The following is a 20,217-nucleotide window of genomic DNA, read 5'->3' as shown; positions in this document are numbered from 1 at the left end:
ATGCGGGAGGCGGCAATGGTAAACCCCTCTTGTATTCTACCGAAAGAAAACCACAAGGCTCTGTGGGTGCCAGGAGTTGAAATCGACTTGACGGCATACTTTACCTTTATATATGTGTACATAAATCAATATCACAAATATAACTTGAATCTCTAGTGCTCTCTCCTCCAAAGGAAGCCCAAACTTAGAATTTCTCACCACGTGAAGTGGAGAACATGCAACTATACTTACAAACTTTGTTTTGCTTCCAAGACTGTTTCCTCCCGCACCCCATGCAAGAAGAAAGGATTTTCACTGTTTTGAACTAGAACTGGGAAGACCTGAGTTCAAATCCCCATTCAGCCATGAAGCTCACTGGGTGACTCTGGGCCAGTCATGTACAGTATCTCTCAGTCTAACCTATGGGCGCACAACTCAAATGCCCCCGTGGGCCAGAACCAACCATGATTTGGCATGTAGGGACTGAGGTCAATTTTCAGTGCCTTATAACATTAAAAATTATTAAAAACATTAATGGAAGCAACTATTAGTTACTTATGGATCTTTCCCCCTGTCAAGGGACCCACAATTTTAACCAAGGAGAGTGCTCATAAAATAGGCCTTATCCCTGCTTAGTCAGTGGGGCACCTGGAGTGCATGCCAGCCCAAAATTAATGCCAAGTCATCTCCTCCTCTTCCTCAATTACAGTTGCTTTCAAACTCCAATTTTAGGCATGCAGTCCTAGAGCTCTTCATGGATCCTGCTGTTCATGGTTCCTACTGCAGGATGCACCTACCTTGGGGCCAGCAAAATGGTTTTTGTGGGCCAGATCTGGCCCCCGGGCCTTATGTTGTGCAGGCCTAACCTACCTCACAGGGTTGTTGTGAGGATAAACATAACCATGTACACTGCTCTGGGCTCCTCGAGGAAGAGAAAGATATAAATGTAAGAAAAGAAAAGAAAAAGAAAAAAACAAACGGTAGGAGTGGAATGATGTAAAAATTGTGAGCAAGTGTGCCAAAGGGCAGAGAAGAGTAAAAAGTAGATGTGTAATGGGCCAAAATCCCAAGAAGCAATGTAGAGCAACTGAAGCCCCATCTTCGATGTCTGGGAAAACCCTGCTTTCCTGTACCTCCTGAAAGTAATCAGGATCTTCTCATGTGTTTTCAGGCTTGTATCTGCAGTTATAAGGTCTAGAAACGTGCTTCTCTAACCAACATTAGAAAAAATTAAGTGAAAGGCAGTGCGTACAACCCTGCCTTTTGGAATTATCCTCCAATCCCCTCCAATCTGTCCTGTTGGCAGGCACTGAGTATTGGTTGTGTCCACAAGCAAAACAAATTCTAGATGTGTATTGGAAAGAGTCACAGGCTGGCCAAGGTCTGTGTTGTTTCCTCCTCACCTGATTCTCCCCAGGTAGGCCAGGGGGTCCCATGGGGCCAGGCAGACCCTGGGGTCCCCTTTCTCCCATCTGTCCTGGATTGCCTGTGGGACCCTGCGGGCCAGTCTCGCCTTTCTCACCCTGCAATGATAAGACATGGATATTATCATGCCAAGTTCTAAAATAGAAAACCCAGGGATCACTAACTCCTAACATTTGACTTTGTTGTTGTTTTAATCTGAGATTTTGGCTAGGAGTCTCTAGCTAGCCTCTTACACTTGCCCCCCCCCCGCTGTCTTCAACTGAAGTGCCCTTGAAGAGAGAGAATGCACACTCCATCTGCCTTTTAGCACTTAGTCTTTCTTCTGCTCAGAGAAAGCAGAAAAATAACCAATTCACATGTAGTAAAATGGAGAGTATGGGCGGTAGCATACCCAGACCTTTCAATAAAACACATGTTACATTTCCATCCTGCTGAGCCAGCAGAGACCGGCACCCAAACGTTTGCAGTTTCTCCACAGCTTTGGACACCACTAGAGAACTGAGTGGGTGGTAGAACCTGCCCCAGAAGCCTCTACAAAGCACAGAGGTTCTTCAGCAGATGCCTGCATGGAAAAGTGCTCCTTGCAGGTCAAACGTCTGAAAACTGTGGTGTTAAAGGAGGAGTAGAAGCATGGCATGACCACTCCAGTGCAGGAGGACCCCTCAAACTTGATCTTTTTATGATGAAGGTCAAAGTCCGTTCCTTCCACCCCATGGAATGCCTTGTTGTCATAAGAACCTTTTGCCTGTATCTAGCTTGTTTGTTTGTTTTATTAAACACATTTTTATACTGTTCCATACCCACGTCCCTGGGCGGCTCACAATCTAAAAACATAGCAATTAAAACATCAACACAATTAAAACAGTTTAAAATACAGATAAAAACTCTAAAACTTTAAAACCATAAACTAAAAGCCTATTTATTGATTATTTATTTATTCGATTTATATACTGCCTTTCCAAAAAAGGCTCAGGGTTACCTCACTAAACAGGTATTTGTGAAATTTTATATCATCAAGTTCCTTTGAGTGGTGTGTACTCTGACTCTCCAGTGCTCCAAATGCACACATTTGAATAATGTTGACCTCAGACAACTACAAGTTCATATCCCTGTTCCTCTGTGTGTGTGTGTGTGTTGTAGCAAAAATAGTCTCCCAAGTGGCTCACAACAATTAAAATCCATCAGAAAGATAGAGTATCTCTTTACTATATAGAAATTAAAGATTTAAAGGGGTAGGTATAGGGGCAAAAGAGGAAGCTAGCAAGCAAAATGCTTGTCCTTATGATGGCAAGTTGGGTGTGGAAGGCGGGTCTGTTTACTTTTGTTCTTCTCCTTATTTTGATTCTCCTTCTCCATCACGCCATTCTCCCACTATGAGGCTACCCCAGGGGCATAGCTAGGGGATAGGGGGCCCGTGTTCATCCCTCTTTCTGGCAGCCCCCCAGACTGAGGGAGATAATGAAGAAAATAGGGAGGGAAGTAGCTGGAGGGCCCTCTGGAGCTGGGGGCCCGTGTTCTTTGAACCCTTTTGTTCAATTATAGCTACGCCCCTGGGCTACCCATCTCTCCCTTGTGTTCAGTTACAGCGCTGGTTACCTTTAACCCATCCTTTCCTGGGAGTCCTTCAGCTCCTGGAGACCCTTCCTGACCAGGGTAGCCTGGAGGTCCTGGTGGTCCCACGTGGCCTGGAAGCCCTGGATGTCCCTCTGGGCCAATAATGCCTGGAGGCCCTTCTGCCCCTGGTGGCCCTGGAGTACCTGGCAGTCCTGTGGATCCTGGGGGGCCAGGCTGGCCAGGGGCACCAGGGAGGCCGGGAGCACCTTGCTGACCTTCATGTCCTGGGAGGCCAGGTGGTCCTTGAGGGCCTTCGTGCCCTGGATATCCAGGAGGTCCAGGAGGCCCTGAATAGCCAGGCATCCCCTGGGGTCCAGGGAGGCCTTCCAGTGTGGTGATTCTCTAGAAGTGCAAAATGGCAAAGATTACTTATACTTGAAGAGACTGGGGGAAAGCTGGTCCCAGCACCCTTTGGCGGCTGGAAACACATTTGTCAGGATGTACTGGTGATTAATGGCTTCAGAGCTGGAACAGTGTCAGATTCCTTTAGAGAGCACAAACAAGTTGAATTCTCTAAATGGTTGTGAGCCTGAATTAGGGCCTGTGGGCCCAGGCCTCATATCTTTTAAATTCCTATCAATGCCCCTAGTGAACATCCAACACCCCACTCAATTTTTCCTTCCAAAAATTGTTCCCCAAATTTGTCCCATAGGGAACACCTACATGAGCATGTACACTTTTCCTAAGAGGTCTAATAGCAATTTGAGGGCATGATTTCATTGGGGGGGGGGGGGGAAGGCATGGAGAAAGGGTTAACTGTCCCTCACCACCCCATCCAGATTAGGCCTCACTACACTTTGCTTTTTGCAAACATGTAAAGAGACCAGAAATGTAATCACACATCTGCCATCTCATCTGGTTTGATCCTTAGTCACATTTAGACATGACAGTGGCAGATATCATTGACACCAATGGAAGATTTCCTCTCTGGAGCAAATAGCAGCCTTTTGGGGATCATCCAGATTAGGACCATGGGAGGGGCAGCCACCCCCTCCCCACATAGTTTCATCTGGGATCAAGCCCCTGCAGGGCTGCTATTTACATTGGAAAAAACACACACTGCAGGCCCAAATCATTACCAGGAAGTAAGTCTCACTGAATTTGCTTAAGTTACAGGTAAACATAGGTTAGTCTAAGATTGCTAGGATAGGCTTGGAGGTGGGTAGACCTTGGGAATACTCAAGAGACACAAGGTGGTGAGAAAGAAGGGGCTAGAGGAATTTTCAGTGGTGAAATGGCAGGATCTAGAGCTCTTTTCACTTCCTTATGGACTAGGAGAAGCAGAACGTATTATATCCAATAAAGCAAATACATGTAGGAAATTGCTTAAGTTAGGCCAGTTGCAGAATTCATTTCTAAGCACAGAATCTGGCCTACTTCAGTCTAGAATTTTAGTACAGAAAATTTAGGATTCAACAAAATAAATTACTACACAGCCATGGTGTGTGCCCCTCTCATCTTTGGTGTGAAACCGGCCCCACCCCAGTTTTCTTAGAGCAGAATGTTAATTCGTTGTTGTATTAGAAGAAAGCATTAAGAGCTCTTCCTCCATTAACCTGATAATACCTCCAACCCTGGAAGAGAATTGCACATATACCCCGAATGTTCCCTGCCTTCGCCTCCCTGACCTCAGATCTCACCTCTCCAGATTTCTCATTTCCATTCCTGGCACCAGTACAGTCTGGTCTTACTGGAAGGGATGGGCCTGGTTTCCCTTGAAGACCAGGATGGCCTGCCTGTCCTCTCTCCCCAGGTAGTCCTCTTTGCCCTGGAGGGCCCTGGTCACCCTTGTCTCCCTGTCACAGAAAAACGAGTTTATGATGAAGAAGGTGGCATAGATCCAGGCAACAGCATTCCTGGGGAAGATCATGCACAAGCCACTTGTGCAAGGTGCCTTCCTTTTCCCTGGGCATGTTGTGGGTCAGAATTTTGTACATTAATTTAGGACTCTCTTGGGTGTTTGAGTAAAAGCCAGCTAGCTATATTGACCCATTTGGGTGCACCCATTGTGAATGGCACAGTCTTGTTTAGGAGCTTAATGTACAGGGGAGATGTAACCCTCACTAAGGATCTTCTGGGCAGTGATATAAGGACATGGCATAATTCCTAGTGCCATCTGCTGGCAGTATTATGCAACACCCCCACATACCGTGTAGATTTCTCATTCTATTTATCATAGTTTGTACTGAAGTTGGAATATATCACCATCTAAAAGAGCCCTAATTCCTTCAGTGTTTGAAACTGGGTTCCACTGGACTCCGGGTAAGAAATTCAGTATTTGTGTTTTGCTGGTCGAATGACCGTAACAATAAAGATTTGATTTGATTTGAAATTCAGTACAGCATCAAACCCTTCTTGATGCTCCACAGGTCACAGGGTTGAGTTTGGCTGCCTTCTGGTGGCTAGGGTTGCCATCTCTTTTCTTCTAAAGCTCTTGAACCACTAAGAGCTCATTATTATTAGCAGTTCAAGAGAAGCAGCTCTTATCAGCATGGAAACAAAACAATGGGGAAAGCTGCATCTGTTGAATTCCTGACTAGCATGGAATGGTTAAAAGTAGGGTTCAGTTGTTTGGAGGGAAAAGCACTGCCCTAGTCTGAAGCACTACTACTACTACTACTACTACTACTACTACTACTTCTACTTCTTCTTCTTGGTTTGTTTTCTAAGGCAGGGCCTTCCAGCTGTTTTTGGACTACAGCTCCCACCATCCTCAGTCACAGTGGCTCTTAGTCAGGGATGATGGAAGTTGTAGTTCAGCATCTGCAGGAGGGCTAAAGCTGTGCAGCCCCATCCTAAGGCAATGAGTGTATACTGGATGTTCATTCAGCTGCAGACTGGCCTGGATTCACCCTTCATAAGCCAACGGGGGGGGGGGATGATTGGATGCACACCTTTGGACCAGGAGGGCCTGGCACTGCTGGACAGTCACACTTGCTTATCTAAGAAAGACAGAAAAAGGAGAGTCAGCAATAGCCATACAAGGAGAAGGCCTTACAGTCAGGGAGGATCTGAGCACACCCCACACAGTTTCTCTTGGGACAGTAAAAAAAAAAATAATCCAATCAAATATGTATATTTTAAAAATCCCACCCAAATAAACTAAAAACCAAGAAAAAGCAGAAGCATGGATACAGACCGTGTTTGTATGGGAAAGACTTCCATCATTGGCCCTGCATATGGAGCAGTGTTTCTGGAATAGGATTGCACCATGGGGAAGAGATAGACTCCCGCACTAATGATGCTGGGCAAGTGCACATGCACCCTAATGTGTTTCTCATAAGAAGTGACGACCTTCCAAGATCATTTGGAAAGACCATGGAATGCTCTCTCAGTGGCTATTCACTCCTCGGTCTCCATCACAGTTTTTAAATAGCGTGTGAAATCTTGGCTTTTTACGCAGACTTTTATATGATTGTCTCTTCTGCTGCTGCTTTGTATTTTGTATGGTTATATTGTGTTGTATTTTAAATCTTTTTAGTCAGATCTATGTTTTTATATTCTAGCTTAATATTTTCATTGTGTAATTTTTATAGTCTTGTTTTAATTTTTCTGTGTGAACTGCCTTGGGATTGTTTTAATGAAAGGCAGCAAACAGATTTAACAATAAATAAAATATAAATAAATACATTTGAAGCAAGTTGCTCTCGCCAGTAGGCGGCCAGCCAGCTGGCAGGAGCATGCAGTGGCTGGCCAGCCTGGCCGCCGGGAGTAGGCGGTGGCGGGCTGGTCCGGCCACCGGGAATTGGAGGGTGGGAGGAGATGGTGGGCCGGCTTTCTGGAGGGCCCACCAGCCAGAAATTGCGCGGGTGGCAGGAGAGAGAAGCAGGCTGGCAGAGGCACAGATGCTCTTCGCCTGGCCCAGCTAGTTTAAAATGAATTCATGTACAGACATCTGTATGCACATACAATATAATGGAGGGGTTTTCAAACTTGGGTTCCCTGATGTTGTTGGAGCAGTGGTGCTGCTAGGGGAGTGGGGGGCTGGGTTCGCCTCCCCCCATCCCCGGAGGCCTGCTGGTTTATTTTTGTCAGTACGCAGCCCACATGTGACACCCCGCATGTGATGTCACCCAGTGACACCCCACATGTGATGTCATATGCAGGGGCCAGTGCCCCAGAAGGGCCCCATGAGCCCATTTCCCAGCTGTGCTTGTTTCTGGGTGTGTGTTTTGTTTGTTTTCTCCCTCACTCTGAGTGAGGGGGAGAACGAACAACACTTGGCAACCAGCAATGAACAGCAAGGAAATGAAGGCCATGTGGAGCTTGGGGGGAAAGGTGAGCGGTGAGTCAGGCACTGGCAGCCCTCAGGAACTGGGCAGCTTGGGGTCTTTGAACCCATCTGCCTTATTATAGTTCCTCCCCTGGATTGGACCAACTCCCATAATCCCCAGCCACAACGGCCAAGGCTCTGGAAGGCTCTCCTAGTAAACATTTGTTCTGTGACATGACAACTGTGGCTGCTTTTAAAAATTTACTCAGGCTTTTACTTCCTATAGGCTCCAGGTTTCTTCGCTTTCTTGCATTTGTTTCTAATTGTTTCTTGGCATTTTATGGTTTTAATGTTTGATTGATTTTAAGATTTTAAATGCAATGTATGGAATTTTATTGTATTTTAACTTTTGTAAACTGCCTTGGGATGTATTATGAAAGGCAGTATAAAAATGGAACAATAAACAAACAAACAAACAGCTGGGGACCCAAGTTTGAGAACCCCTGATATAATGTCTGAATAGGGTTTTGGAGATCTAGAAGTCCTCCTGTTGTCCGAATCTGGCATAACCTTCATCCACAGCCCTCTTTTGGAGTGAGTGCCTCCTAGCTATAAGAATCATTGCATGTAAACTTAATAATTCTCCTCTCTGTAATAGCAGAGTCCTAACATACCTGTTTTGTCACTGAGTACCCCCAAGCTGTGGGTTGCTGAACTGAATCTGTCACAGCTTTTGAGGCCTCCTGGAATACAAGATGACAACCATTAGTAAGTGTGTTAGAAATTTTCCTGAGATCGGGTGTCTGCTCTTTCTTGCCAGAGCAGCAACCCCCAGTGCAAATAGCTGCCCACAGTGCAAAATATTAGATTCACAGGGGTGCTTTCCAGATTAGACCCTGCAACAGGGCCACGTCGTATCTCGGAAGTGTGCTTACACACTTCCTGAATTGTGACACCGCAGTCCCTATGCAGACAGCAGGGTGCCGTTCACATTTCCAATGCCTTGTTTCGAATTTAATCACTGCGATATAGAGCTAGGACATCGTATATCTAGCATAAAACAGTTGCAGTTTTTCGGGTTGTTAGTTTCTGTGGGACTGCTACCCCTGCTGTTTAAGTCTTGAATGCGACTTGCAGGGGCATAGCCACCATTGGGCGACCAGGTTCAAATAACCTGGGCAGCCGCCCCTCAGGGGCCATGCCTTGCGGCCCCGACACAACCCCTGAGTCTGACGTCAGATGCGGAGGGGGGAGAGGCTGGTTTAGCTCCTGAGCAGGGCTGCGTGGCCCCATTCGGGAGTTAGATGGCCAGCGCCTTTAAGGCAGGGAAGAGCTGTTCCTGGCCACACTGCGAATGCAGCGCTGGCCTGAATCTAACTCCTGAACGGGGCTGTGCAGTTCCGTTTGGGAGCCACACCACACTTCCCCCGCACCTGACATCAGATGTAGGGGGTGGGGCGGGTGGGGCCGCCGTGCCGGCTGGACACTACTGGCGACTTGCCTGAATGGAAGCATTTTGCTACTGTTGAGCAGCTAGTCTGGAAAGTGCCAGGGAAAGGAAGGGCAAAGTATTTGAGGAAAAGGTCTAGCAAAGACAAGGAAAAGGTCTAGCAAAGAGGAAGGCAGTGGGGGTGGGGCACTAATTGATGCAGCTGATAGGAGAGCAAGGGCAACATGTTTGCAGGGCATCTTGATGCCAAGTTGCCCATGGAACAAAGTTTCCTCCAGAAGTTGGATGAAGTTTATCCCACCAACATTCCTTACCTGGGCAGCTGTCTTAGGGGAGAAAGTTGACAATAGCTCCTCCTTTGTTATAATCTGTCAAAATGCAAAACACAAAATCAAAACTACTCCTACCTCCCAAAAAAGAATATTAGGCACTTGGGCATACTATAGGACACAGGTATCAAACAAATACCCTCGAGAGGTCTTTCAGTGGGGCTCATGGCACCCCTGCTACTCCCCACACAAGTAACTGAACAACCATCAGGTCTAGGATAGGAAGCAGATACCTTTTGTAGGGCAAGGAGCTCTCTTGCTAATAAAGTTGTGCCATCAAGTCGATGTTAACTCCTGGAGCCCACAGAGCCATGTGATTGTCTTTGGTAGAATACAGGAGGGGTTTACCATTGCCTTCTCCCACGCAGTATGAGATGATGCCTTTTAGCATCTTCCTTTATCGCTGCTGCCCAATATAGGAGTTTCCCATAGTATGGGAAACATACCAGCGGGGATTCGAACCGGCAAGCTCTTGTTCCCTTGGCAAGTTACTTACCTGCTGTACCATTAGGTGTCTTCTCTTGCTAATTCTGGCTACTATATGCAACAGCTAGAGTAGCAACTGGTAGTTTTGATCATTGGCTTTTGTGGGAGGTAAGAATGCTTGCTGTGTGGTCTCAAGACATAACAAGGAGTGAACAATCAAATGCCCCAGTGGGCAAGAAGAACCAACCAACCATGATTTGGTGCACGGGGGCCAAGGCCAATCTCCAGCTCATTAATTATTACATTAAAATTAATTATTAAAAATATTAATGGAAGCAGTTGTGGATCTCCCTGCCCCTTCACGAGACCCACACTTTTAACCAAGGACAGTGGCCAGAAAATAGTGGGGTGGGGCACTTGGAGGGCATGCCAGCCCCAGACGAATGCCAAGTCCTCTCTTTTTCTTAAATTGCTGTTTCTTTTGGGCTTCAACCCTAGGCATGCTTATTTGGGAATAAGCCTCACTGGGTAAACCGTGGAATATATTTCTGAGTAAACATGCATAGGATGGTGCTATGGGGTAGTTCCTGGAGAAGACAGGGTAGCAACAGTGAAAATGGATGGAGTAGGCTGGAACAGTATCAGCATCAGGTGGGCACAGGCAAAGCACACTCCAGCAATGCAGAGGGTCACTCTTTCGGTCACTTTCCTTTTCTCTAAGGCTGCCTCCTCTCTGCACTGATGCCCCCCAACCCACAGAGATGTCAAGTAAGGCTCCCCTCTCCCAACAGGGAGAAAAAGAAGCTGTGTCTGTAACTCAGAAATGATAGAATAATCTGGGTGGATGGACTATCCAGCACTAAGGGGTGGTACTTTCCTGTACACCTTTCTGCCTCTCAGGGCTGTCCTTAGGGAGAGCAAGGAGGGCAACCGTCCACCTGGGCTCTGCTTTTGTTGCTGCCATTAACATTAACTGGAAAGGCACTGGCTGATCCCGCACCCCACCAGGGATCTCTAAGGACATCCATGCTACCTCTTCAGGGTGGCCCAGAAACGGTTCTTTGAATAGCCTGGCAAAATTTTACTACAGAAGTGTAAATGGTGATGGGAACTCCTTGTTGAGAGAAACACTACTGGATTATTTGGAACTGCAAGGCAAGAGGAACCTCATTGGCACTGCCTCCTAACCATGGGGCATGGATTCTCAGATTAGGAAGGCTTCTGGACTGCTCTGCTGACTCACTTTAGCCCTCTGATGGTTTCCCTCTGTGGTCACTGGAGGAGTCGATGATACTGCAGCTTCCCCTTTTGTCTGAAAAGTGAAGAAAATGAAGCGTTAGCACTTACCTGAAAGGTCATTTTCTTCAGAGGTATGGGTTGCATCCGCAGCTAGGATGGGTTGTCTCGACCTCCTGCTCCTAGACAGGGCCAATCAAGAGCTTCGGCTCATAGCAGGAGGGAGGGGCAATCCCCTCACAACTCCAGTTCATAGCCAGCTCTAGTACTGCTCCAGAAAGGAATCAAGGCAAAGTTAAAGGCAACAGACCTAGCAGAAAACAAAGAAGCCAGGCAGTAGAAAAAATAGAAAACCAAACAGCAGAGAAGAAACTCGGCCATGCAAACTGTCCCCCGCAAGGGGTACCAACCACCCCAGAGCGAATCCACCCCACACAAATATAGGAGACAGTTGGGGTATCGGAAATCAGGACAGTAGAGGGAACAGACCAGACGAACAAGCGGGTGGGGGCGGATGCAACCCATACCTCTGAAGAAAATGACCTTTCAGGTAAGTGCCAACGCTTCATTTTCCTTCAGAGGAGGGTTGCATCCGCAGCTAGGATGGGACCTACCATAGCCCCTGAGATACCGGGAGGGAGCTGTGAGGTCTGGCTTAGGAAGAAACTACCTGCTGTAGCACTCTCCTCCCAAAGGCCGCATCCGCCGAGGCCCAATCATGAATCTTATAATGCCTCACGAATGTGGAGACAGAGGCCCAAGTGGCAGCACGGCAAATGTCAACCACGGGAGCTAAGGTGGAAAACGCGGCCGAAGAAGCTGCACTCCTGGTGGAATGGGCAGTAATTCCTTCTGGGGCTGGGGTAGCTGAACTAGCGTAGGCCAAATTAATGCACTGGCAGATCCAGCGCGACAGGGTAGCCGTGGAAACCTGCTTCCCCAAGGAACCCTCCCTAAAGCAAACGAAAAGGGAGTCCGATACCCGAAAGGGCTTGGTGCGCCACAAGTAAATCCTCACTGCCCTGCACACGTCCAACTTGTGCCACTCACGCTCCCTAGGAGAAGAGGGGTTAGGGCAGAAGGAAGGCAACATGATCTCCTGAGCTCTGTGGAACACGGAATTCACCTTTGGGATAAAGGAAGGGTCCATGCAAAGCAGTACATAGTCTGGATATACCAGGCATAATTCCTTACGTGCAGACAAGGACCGGAGATCTGAAACCCGCCTAGCGGACGTGACGGCGACCAGAAATAAAGCCTTAAAGGAGAGTAAATGTAAGGGGATGGACCGCAAAGGTTCAAAAGGGGCCTTGGTGAGGGCTTTTAAAACCAGGTTAAGATCCCAGGTTGGGAACCTATGAATAGTAGGCGGATTAATGATCGAAGCTCCCTTGAGGAACCTCTGCACGTGGGGGTGCTGAGCCAAAGGGGAGCCCTCCAACGGGAGCACCGAGGAAATGGCAAAAACCTGACGGCGCAGGGTATTGGGGCGAAGCCCTTTATCCAGGCCCTCTTGGAGGAAACTCAAAACCAGGTTCACAGAAGCAGATTTTGGTAGCACACCCCGAGTACTGCACCATCTCGAGAAGACCTTCCAGGTCGATTGGTAGACTCTGACCGTGGAAGGCCTCCTGGAGGCAAGGATTGTCGCCTGAACAGAGCGTGGGTAACTACAAGCTACTAGTGCCTCCCGCTCAACCTCCAGGCGAATAGACTGAGCCACGCCGGATCCGGATGAAACACTGGGCCCTGACAGAGCAGATGGCAGTGCGATCCCAGTCGAAGGGGCGGAGCGATGGACATCTCCACCAGGTCCAAAAACCAAGGCCTGCGCAGCCAGTGTGGAGCCACCAGGATGACCTCCGCCTGAAGCATCCGAATCCTTTGAATTGTCTGCGTGAGGATTGCGAACGGGGGAAGGCATAGACCAGCCCCCGAGGCCACAGGAAGGTCAGAGCGTCCACTCCCACTGCTCCCGAGGATTGGTACCTGGACAGATAGCAATCCACTTTGGCGTTTTCTGGCCTCGCGAACACGTCTATGTGCGGCTGACTGAAGCTTTGCACTATGCGCTTGAAGGCCCGAAGGTCCAGCGACCATTCTGCCGGGTCTATCTGGGAATGGCTCAGCCAATCTTCGATCACGTTTAATTCTCCGCTGACGTGATCCGCCTCTAGGGATAGGAGGTGTTGTTCCGCCCACGTCAGCAGAAGAGAGGCTTCGTCCATCAGGGCCTTGGATCTCGACCCGCCCTGCCGAGCTACATGTGCCTTGGCTATGGCATTGTCCGTGCGTACCAGGACATGGCGGCCCTGAACCACTGGAAGAAATTCCAAGAGAGACAGACGAATCGCCCTCAATTCCAGCCAGTTGATGGAATGAGAGCGATTGGCCTTGGACCAAGGACCCTGCGCCACATGTTGCAGGCAGTGACTGCCCCAACCCAGGAGGCTGGCATCCGTGGTCAACTGGATGTGTTCCACTGGGAGGAAGTTGGTCCCCTTTGATATTGCTGGGGACACCCACCAGTGCAGGGATTGAACAATTTGAGGGGGAAGAGTGACGGGAAGCCTGGAGCGGCCCATCACCTGGTTCTGATATCTGAGAAGGAACCAATGAAGTGGGCGCGAGTGAAAGCGGCTCCATGGCACTATGCCCAGGGTGGACACCATGCGGCCCTGCAACTGGGCCAGAACGTTGGTCCTGGGGCGGGCTATCAGAGAGCGGCAGGACATAAGCAGGGGAAACCTGCGTTCCTCGGACAAACAGACTGTCCCCTGTATTGTATCGATCACGGCCCCCAGGTGAAGCACCCTGGTCTGAGGGAGCAGGGAGCTCTTGGGCCTGTTGACAATGAACCCATGGGCCTCCAGAACAGAGAGGGTCAGCTGGACATCCCTGTGTCCCCTGGCGAGGGACCTGATTAACAGGTCGTCCAAGTACGGGTACAGGTGGACCCCCCTGGTCCTCAAGTGTGCCACGAGTGCCACCATGATCTTGGTAAACACTTGAGGCGCAGTCGAGAAACTGAAGGGGAGAGCCCAGTACTGGAAGTGGCGGGCACAATAAGCAAACCTGAGGAAGCGGTGGTCCTGATTGTGGATTGGCACATGCAGGTAGGCTTCCTTCAGATCTACTGAGGCTAGGAAGTCCCCCTGCTGTAGAGCCACCAGGATAGAACGGAGCGTCTCCATGCGGAAGCCCCTCCTCCGCAGGAACCTGTTGACAAATTTCAGGTCTAGAATGGCTCTCCACTCCCCGTTCCTCTTGGGAACCAAGAAAAGGATGGAGTAAACCCCCTTCCCTTGCTCCCCTGGGGGAACGGGCTCGATTGCCCGAATGTACTGCAGGTGGGAAATGGCTTCCTCCATCAGGCGATGCTTGGATGCCTTGTGAGACCGGGGGGAGGGAAGGAACCGGTCTGGCGGTTGCACTGAAAACTCCAGAGAGTACCCTGAAGAGATCGTTTGCAATATCCAGGCATCGGAACAGGTCCGAGCCCAAACGTGCGCAAATTCCCCCAACCTGCCCCCTACAGTGGAGGGATCCCGATCCGGGAGGCAGGGATCCCGAGGGGAGTCATTGAGATTGGTTTTGTTTGAAGCCTGGCTTGGATGACTGGCCAGACTGCTGAGACCTGCGAAAGGCATTGTCTCGGAAGGAGGAGCGGCCCTTATTCCAGTTAGACCTATTGGGCCTGCTGTGCCTGGGACGAAAGGAAGACCTATAGCCCTTAAAGCCAGGCGTGGCAGAGGAGTAGCTCCTGCGGTCCTGACGTTGTGATAAAGGCATGGATGGCATGACCTTTTTATTGTCCTTAGTCTGAATAAGGACGGGTTCCAAAGCTTCACCAAAAAGCTTGCCCCCTTTGAAGGCAGCGTTGGCGAGGTTAGCGCGCGACTTGTGGTCAACTTTCCAGCTCTTGAGCCACAAGTGGCGTTGAACCATGACATCAGAGGCCAGTGCCCTAGCGGACAACTGGGTGGAATCTAGCGAGGAATCTGCCATGAATCTGACCGCTTTTCCTAATTTATTGAGACCCTGGCACAGAACAGGTAGTTCAGGGGGGACCATGGGGGTAAGTTCCTGTACCCACAAAACTGCCACCCTCGCAAAAATAGAATTGGCGACCGAGACTTTGATGGAGAGGGCATTTGCCTCATGTGACCTGCTTAGTGCAGCGTCGCATTTCTTATCTTCTAAGTTCTTCAATGCGTCCTCTCCTTCCTTAGGGAGGACCGCTCCCGTGACAAGGGAGGCCACCTCTGCATCCACAAGGGGCACCTTGAGCTTACTAGAGAGGGAGGCGCTTGGATTGTACATGCGCCTAACAGCAGGAGGGGGCCCTTTTCCCTCAATGGGCTTGTCCCATTCAGACTGGAGGAGGTCCAGGAAAAGCTGGGGACAGGGGACAGCAATCTCCTGGCTTTTCAGGGAAGGCAGCACGGTGGGGTCCCCTTCAGTGTCCTCTGGATTGGACTGCGTCACCCCTCCCAGACGAAGGGTTTTTCTCACTTTATGGAGAAGGACAGGATAGTCAGCTTGAGAGAACAGCCGGTAATTAGGCTGGTGAGAGGGGGAGGGGTCTTCCTCATCCCCAGAGTGTTCCCCCTCCTCCCTATCTGACCCTGAAGCCTCCGATGGAACAGGGAGGTTGCGGGGCGCCAAACGGGGAACCGGGACAGGCAAGCGAGGAGGAGGCGGGCCGCAGGGGGATAGGGAAGGCGGACCGTCGTCTGGAGGAGCGGGAGGCCTGAGAGAAGGAGCCGGGCCCTGAGCGCCCTGGGCCGCAGTCAAAATGGCCGTCCCCAGGGAAATGGCGGGAAACGGCTGGGTGGGAGGTAAAAATGGCACCGCGGGCAGTTGGGCGGGAAAGAAGTGCTGCGCCGCGAGGGGCTGGGCGATCCAGGGCAGCCTCTGAAGCTCCTCGGCTACCACACGCCGCAGGAGCGCTGCGAAGCGGGAAGGGATATCCTCCTCTTCATCTGGAGAGGCCGCGCCGCTTGCAGTGGTGGCGGTGCCAGACCCGGCAGCCGGGCAAGAACGTTTAGCGGGAGGGGCGGAAAGGGAGTCCCCCAGCCCAGGTCCCCCCCGCGAGCCATCCCTGGGCTCACCTGAAAGCTCTCCCTCAGTCTCCGATTCCCGCTGCAGCACGGGAGCGGAGGAATCGGCCCCGCCCTCTCCGAGCAGACTTGCCTGGGGGGGCGAATGGGGAGGAGATCGGGCCCTAGAAGCGCGGGGTGCCGACGGAGCTTTTGTAAGCTTCTTAAGTTTTTTGGCGGCCTTGGCCGATCCCTGGGCCCGAGTGTTGAGCGCGGGAGCAGAGGCTGCAGCCCACTGAGCCTGGCACACGGAGTGTGCTACGCAGTCCTCCGAGAGAGAGGGAGAAGCCTCTCTCTCCTCGCGCTGAAGCTCCATCCCCGCTATGGGTATGAAGGGAGCCGCGGGAGGAATTCATCAATTTCTTCTCCCCTTGCTCTAATCAAGCGATATAACTGAGATAAAGCCAAGAGGTAAAGGCAACAGAAGGAGCAGCGAAGAAACGGTCCTGCTGGAGCGAGACAGGGCGAAGAACTGGAGTTGTGAGGGGATTGCCCCTCCCTCCTGCTATGAGCCGAAGCTCTTGATTGGCCGTGTCTAGGAGCAGGAGGTCGAGACAACCCATCCTAGCTGCGGATGCAACCCTCCTCTGAAGGAAAAGAGGAATAGTTAGTGGACTTTCAAGGAAGGGTGGTGCATTCTCATTCTTCTTTCCACCAAAAGTTTCTGGTAGTATAAAAAATTCATAAGATCTCTTATCTGTGTGACATTGTTCTTTTGACTCTTTTGGGTGAATTGGTACTACACATTTTAACTGGTTTAAGAGTAATTTCCCCCCTGTTTATAGGAAACATTGGGAACTGTAGTAATGTAAATGAGGCAAGGCACCTCTAAGAAATAATTCTTACTACCTTACCAGAGTGCATTTTCCAAGATACTTTGGGAGGATTCACGACAGCCAGTTTTATTTATACTGCATAACTGATCCAAGTTTAATGTTGATTAATAGGACTTGTTCTAGTGGAACCATTGGGCCTGCTTCTACTCTAGGGCTCTGTTAGAGTTGCAAAATTCTGAAGGAAACTATTACTGGAGATTTCTCCCTCCGCAATTTTTAATTTAAAATAACAAGTAATTAAAATCTCCAGCATCACATTCAATAGTCACCTGGCGTTTTGCCAGATGGCAGGAAAGTGCAGGATGTTGAAAGCTAATGCACAAGTTGCTAACACTCTCTTACTCTCAGTCTCATTATGCCACCCTCCAAAAGATCCTGCCTGAGGTGATTGCTTCAGTTCGCCTCATGGGGGAGCCACGCTTGCACTGGACTGAGACGACAGTTGTGTTTAAAGTAAACAAAACATAAACAACCCTACAGCATTAATTTTTTAAAAGGACAGAAGGCCAACCAAAAAAACACCAGATTGTAATGGTTTGGCAGCAGTGCCATCTGTATTCTCCCCAACACTATGAGGTCACCCTTAATTCAGGAGAAAACTGCTTGTGTGGAAGAAACCCATGTCGGTTTTCCCACTTAAATCGGTCAGACCCAAAACCTGGCTGGGAGGGAGGGGAAATTTGGGTGGAATTACAGACTGGGAGACAGATTAAATGGCTAGTTGCAACTGTGTGAGTCAGCCTTTAGGCCAGGGCTGCTCAGCTTCAGCCCTCCAGCTGTTTTTAGACTATGGCTCCTCAGCCACAGAGTGGCCAGTAGTCAGGGATTATGGGAGTTGTAGGCCAACATCTGCAAGAAGGCCAAATTGAACAACTCTGCTTTAGGCATTGATGGAGAAAGCTAGACTATAACCCATTTGCTAGAGAAGATTAAGGGAACCCCCAGCCATTCTGTCTCCTCCTTTTCCCCAGTATTGTTACCTGGATCTCTAGGAATTCACTTTCTTTTTCCTCAGCGCTGCCTTCGAAGACTGGTGAGAAGGAAATGCTAGGAGACACTTTCTTCCTATCAGCTGCTGAGGTAGCCTGCAAAGACAGAGGGAAAAGGCACCTGTGGGCACACTCCAGCCTAATGCAATATAGGTAGTGTCTGTTTGGCATCCATATTACACTGGCTGAGTGCCACTTTGCATATTAGTCTCTCTGTGCTGGGGAGGGGTGAAACTGTATTTTGCCTCATCTGAATGATGGTACAAATGTTTCCCCTACCATTACAGAGAGTTCTTAATCTCTAAACATTACAGAGAGTTCTTAATCTCTAAACAAAACCAAAAAACCAAAAACCAAAAACCAAACAATACCAAAGGGATGATGGGGTTCAAGACTACAAGAAGTCACACCTTTATAATCCAGAAGGCACAATATCTAATCTCAGATGTGTGGAGATCAGTTGTAGTTGCCCAGTGGTCAATTATGGAATCTTTACAGTGTAGAAACAAAGACTCAGTTTGCACATCGATCCAATAAATCCTCACACAAATGGCTGTTACGGGTCCCAGAAATTATTAGGAACTAGCAAGTGCTAAATATATGCTTTGAGAAGTACAGAAATATATAATGTACAGAAGTACATTATATATAAGAAATAAATAAGATTTATTTCATTCTTCAGAATGATGATTTATTATATACGAACACAAACTGATTTAGTTCACAGACACTAGAAGACACAAAAACCTTTCAGAAGGAACATATTACTCCAGGTATGTAATGGTTTCAGGGAACTGAAGGTGAAGACAGACATAATTGCTTAAGTGTATTCACTTATTATGTTCAATGGGAGTACCATCTGTGTACAGTGTATGCACATACATCTGTATGCACAACAGTTATACACATACATTATGTACAACAAGTGAACAGTACTTTCTGTCTGTACCCTGCATTCGAGAGGGCCTGTGCCTAGGTTCACTTTTAAAATGAACAAATGAAAAACATGTACATGTGGACAGACATCCATATGCATGCACAAAGTAATGTCTGAATGGAGCTTGTGCTGGAAGTAAAATGAACACGTATCCACTGTCGGAAGTAAAATGAACACGCATCCACTGCCTTAAGAACAAATGCTTCAGAATGGAACCAGTGTGTGCATTTAGTCTACCTTTACCACACTTAAATAGTAACATCTGCTTTCATCCCAGAGTTCACATTAACACACACTAAAATAGCTAGAGAAGCATCTTCCTTTTGATTCCTTTGTGTACATTCTAGCGTCTGTCTGCTACTTCACTTTTCGTCCAGGTGTGAAGCTTCTTTGTTCCCTTCTTTTGAAAGTGCTCCTTTAAAAATTAATGGATAGCATTTATACTGTGTTTTCAAGTGTTTACAGAAAGCTGCCTACATTGCCATACCTTGTGTAATCCTTATAGCAGTCCTGTGAAGTAGGTTGTTGTTGTTGTTGTTATTTTGCATTTATATCCCGCTCTTTCTCCAAGGAGCCCAGAGCGGTTTACTACATACTTAAGTTTCTCCTCACAACAACCCTGTGAAGTAGGTTAGGCTGAGAGAGAAGTGACTGGCCCAGAGTCACCCAGCTAGTATTATGGTTGAATGGGGATTTGAACTCTGGTCTCCCTGGTCCTAGTCCAGCACTCTAACCACTACACCACGCTGGCTCCATTTTACCCCATATTGTGGGAGGAATGAATCCAAGAGAGAAACTTGTCCAAGGTCACTGAGTGAATTAATGGCAGAGGTCAGTGAGACTGGCCTCAGCTGAGCTAGACAAATCACAATGGGCAACAGGAGACTAAGTTAGTCATTACTAAGTCCCATTGAAATTAATGGGATTGAAGTTAGTAATGACTAACTTCTTTCACTGATTTCAGCTATGCACAATCATGACTAACTAGCTGCACACTGTGATTTGTCTAGCTCAGCCTTAGCTGAGCTACACCACTTTCCAATTACAGGTGGCCCTCATTGTCCACAGGGGTTCCATTCTGGCCTGCAACTGTGAGTAATGAAACTGTGGATAACGAGAACTTGAGTGAATGGTAATTGGGGAATTAGGTTCCTCGAGGTTTTAAAAAAAGGGCTAAAAAAGTGGGAAGGAGGCAGAAATAAGTGAAATAATGTACCACACTCTGCTCTCCAGGTCTCCAACTGTCCAGCAATGCCTCCCTAGCACCCATTTTCTCCAATTCTCCATGAAAATGCATAGAGGGGATTTGGGGGCCGGAAGAAAGAGCCACAAAATGGATCTGTACTGCACAACGGTGGCTGGAAATGACAGTGGAAGTTATTTCCAGCCACCCAGGAATCATGGATAGGCAAATTTTGACCATAGATAATGGTCAAAATGTTTGGGTCTCCATTGCCCAACCACAGATACACGAAACTGTGGGTGTTGGGATTGCGGATAAAGAGGGCCACCTGTAGTGCTTGAATTTAGCTCATGGGATTAGGACTTTTGGGACTGTTGTGTCCCTGGTATTAATGGATTCTCAGAATCCTTTTGGTGAATCTTCATCTCACCCTGTCAATGGCAAACTATGAGCATTAACACTTTGCAAGGTTCATATCTGCAAATAATAAATCTGCAT

General features: G+C 48.6%; 1 protein-coding gene across 21 annotated transcripts in view; it reads right to left on the bottom strand.

Annotated features, from left to right (window-relative positions):
- LOC128329473 (collagen alpha-1(XVIII) chain-like) overlaps positions 1-20,217 on the bottom strand; it is a 79,847-nt gene that overhangs the window by 20,490 nt on the left and 39,140 nt on the right. For 20 of the 21 annotated variants that reach the window (XM_053260758.1, XM_053260757.1, XM_053260761.1 and 17 more), the window contains 8 exons: positions 17,591-17,695; positions 10,680-10,748; positions 8,996-9,049; positions 7,906-7,974; positions 5,913-5,960; positions 4,659-4,814; positions 3,001-3,360; positions 1,383-1,502 (listed from right to left, as the gene is read on the bottom strand). In XM_053260758.1, coding sequence (XP_053116733.1) covers positions 1,383-1,502; positions 3,001-3,360; positions 4,659-4,814; positions 5,913-5,960; positions 7,906-7,974; positions 8,996-9,049; positions 10,680-10,748; positions 17,591-17,695 — 981 coding nt within the window. The remainder of the gene's footprint in view (positions 1-1,382; positions 1,503-3,000; positions 3,361-4,658; positions 4,815-5,912; positions 5,961-7,905; positions 7,975-8,995; positions 9,050-10,679; positions 10,749-17,590; positions 17,696-20,217) is intronic. The other variant, XM_053260768.1, reaches the window with a different exon arrangement.

This window comes from Hemicordylus capensis, chromosome 6 (assembly GCF_027244095.1).
Source record: "Hemicordylus capensis ecotype Gifberg chromosome 6, rHemCap1.1.pri, whole genome shotgun sequence".
In the NCBI taxonomy this organism is placed as follows: Eukaryota; Metazoa; Chordata; class Lepidosauria; order Squamata; family Cordylidae; genus Hemicordylus; species Hemicordylus capensis.
Note: the sequence above shows the minus strand (reverse complement) of the source record. Positions and strands in the feature narration are given on the sequence as shown.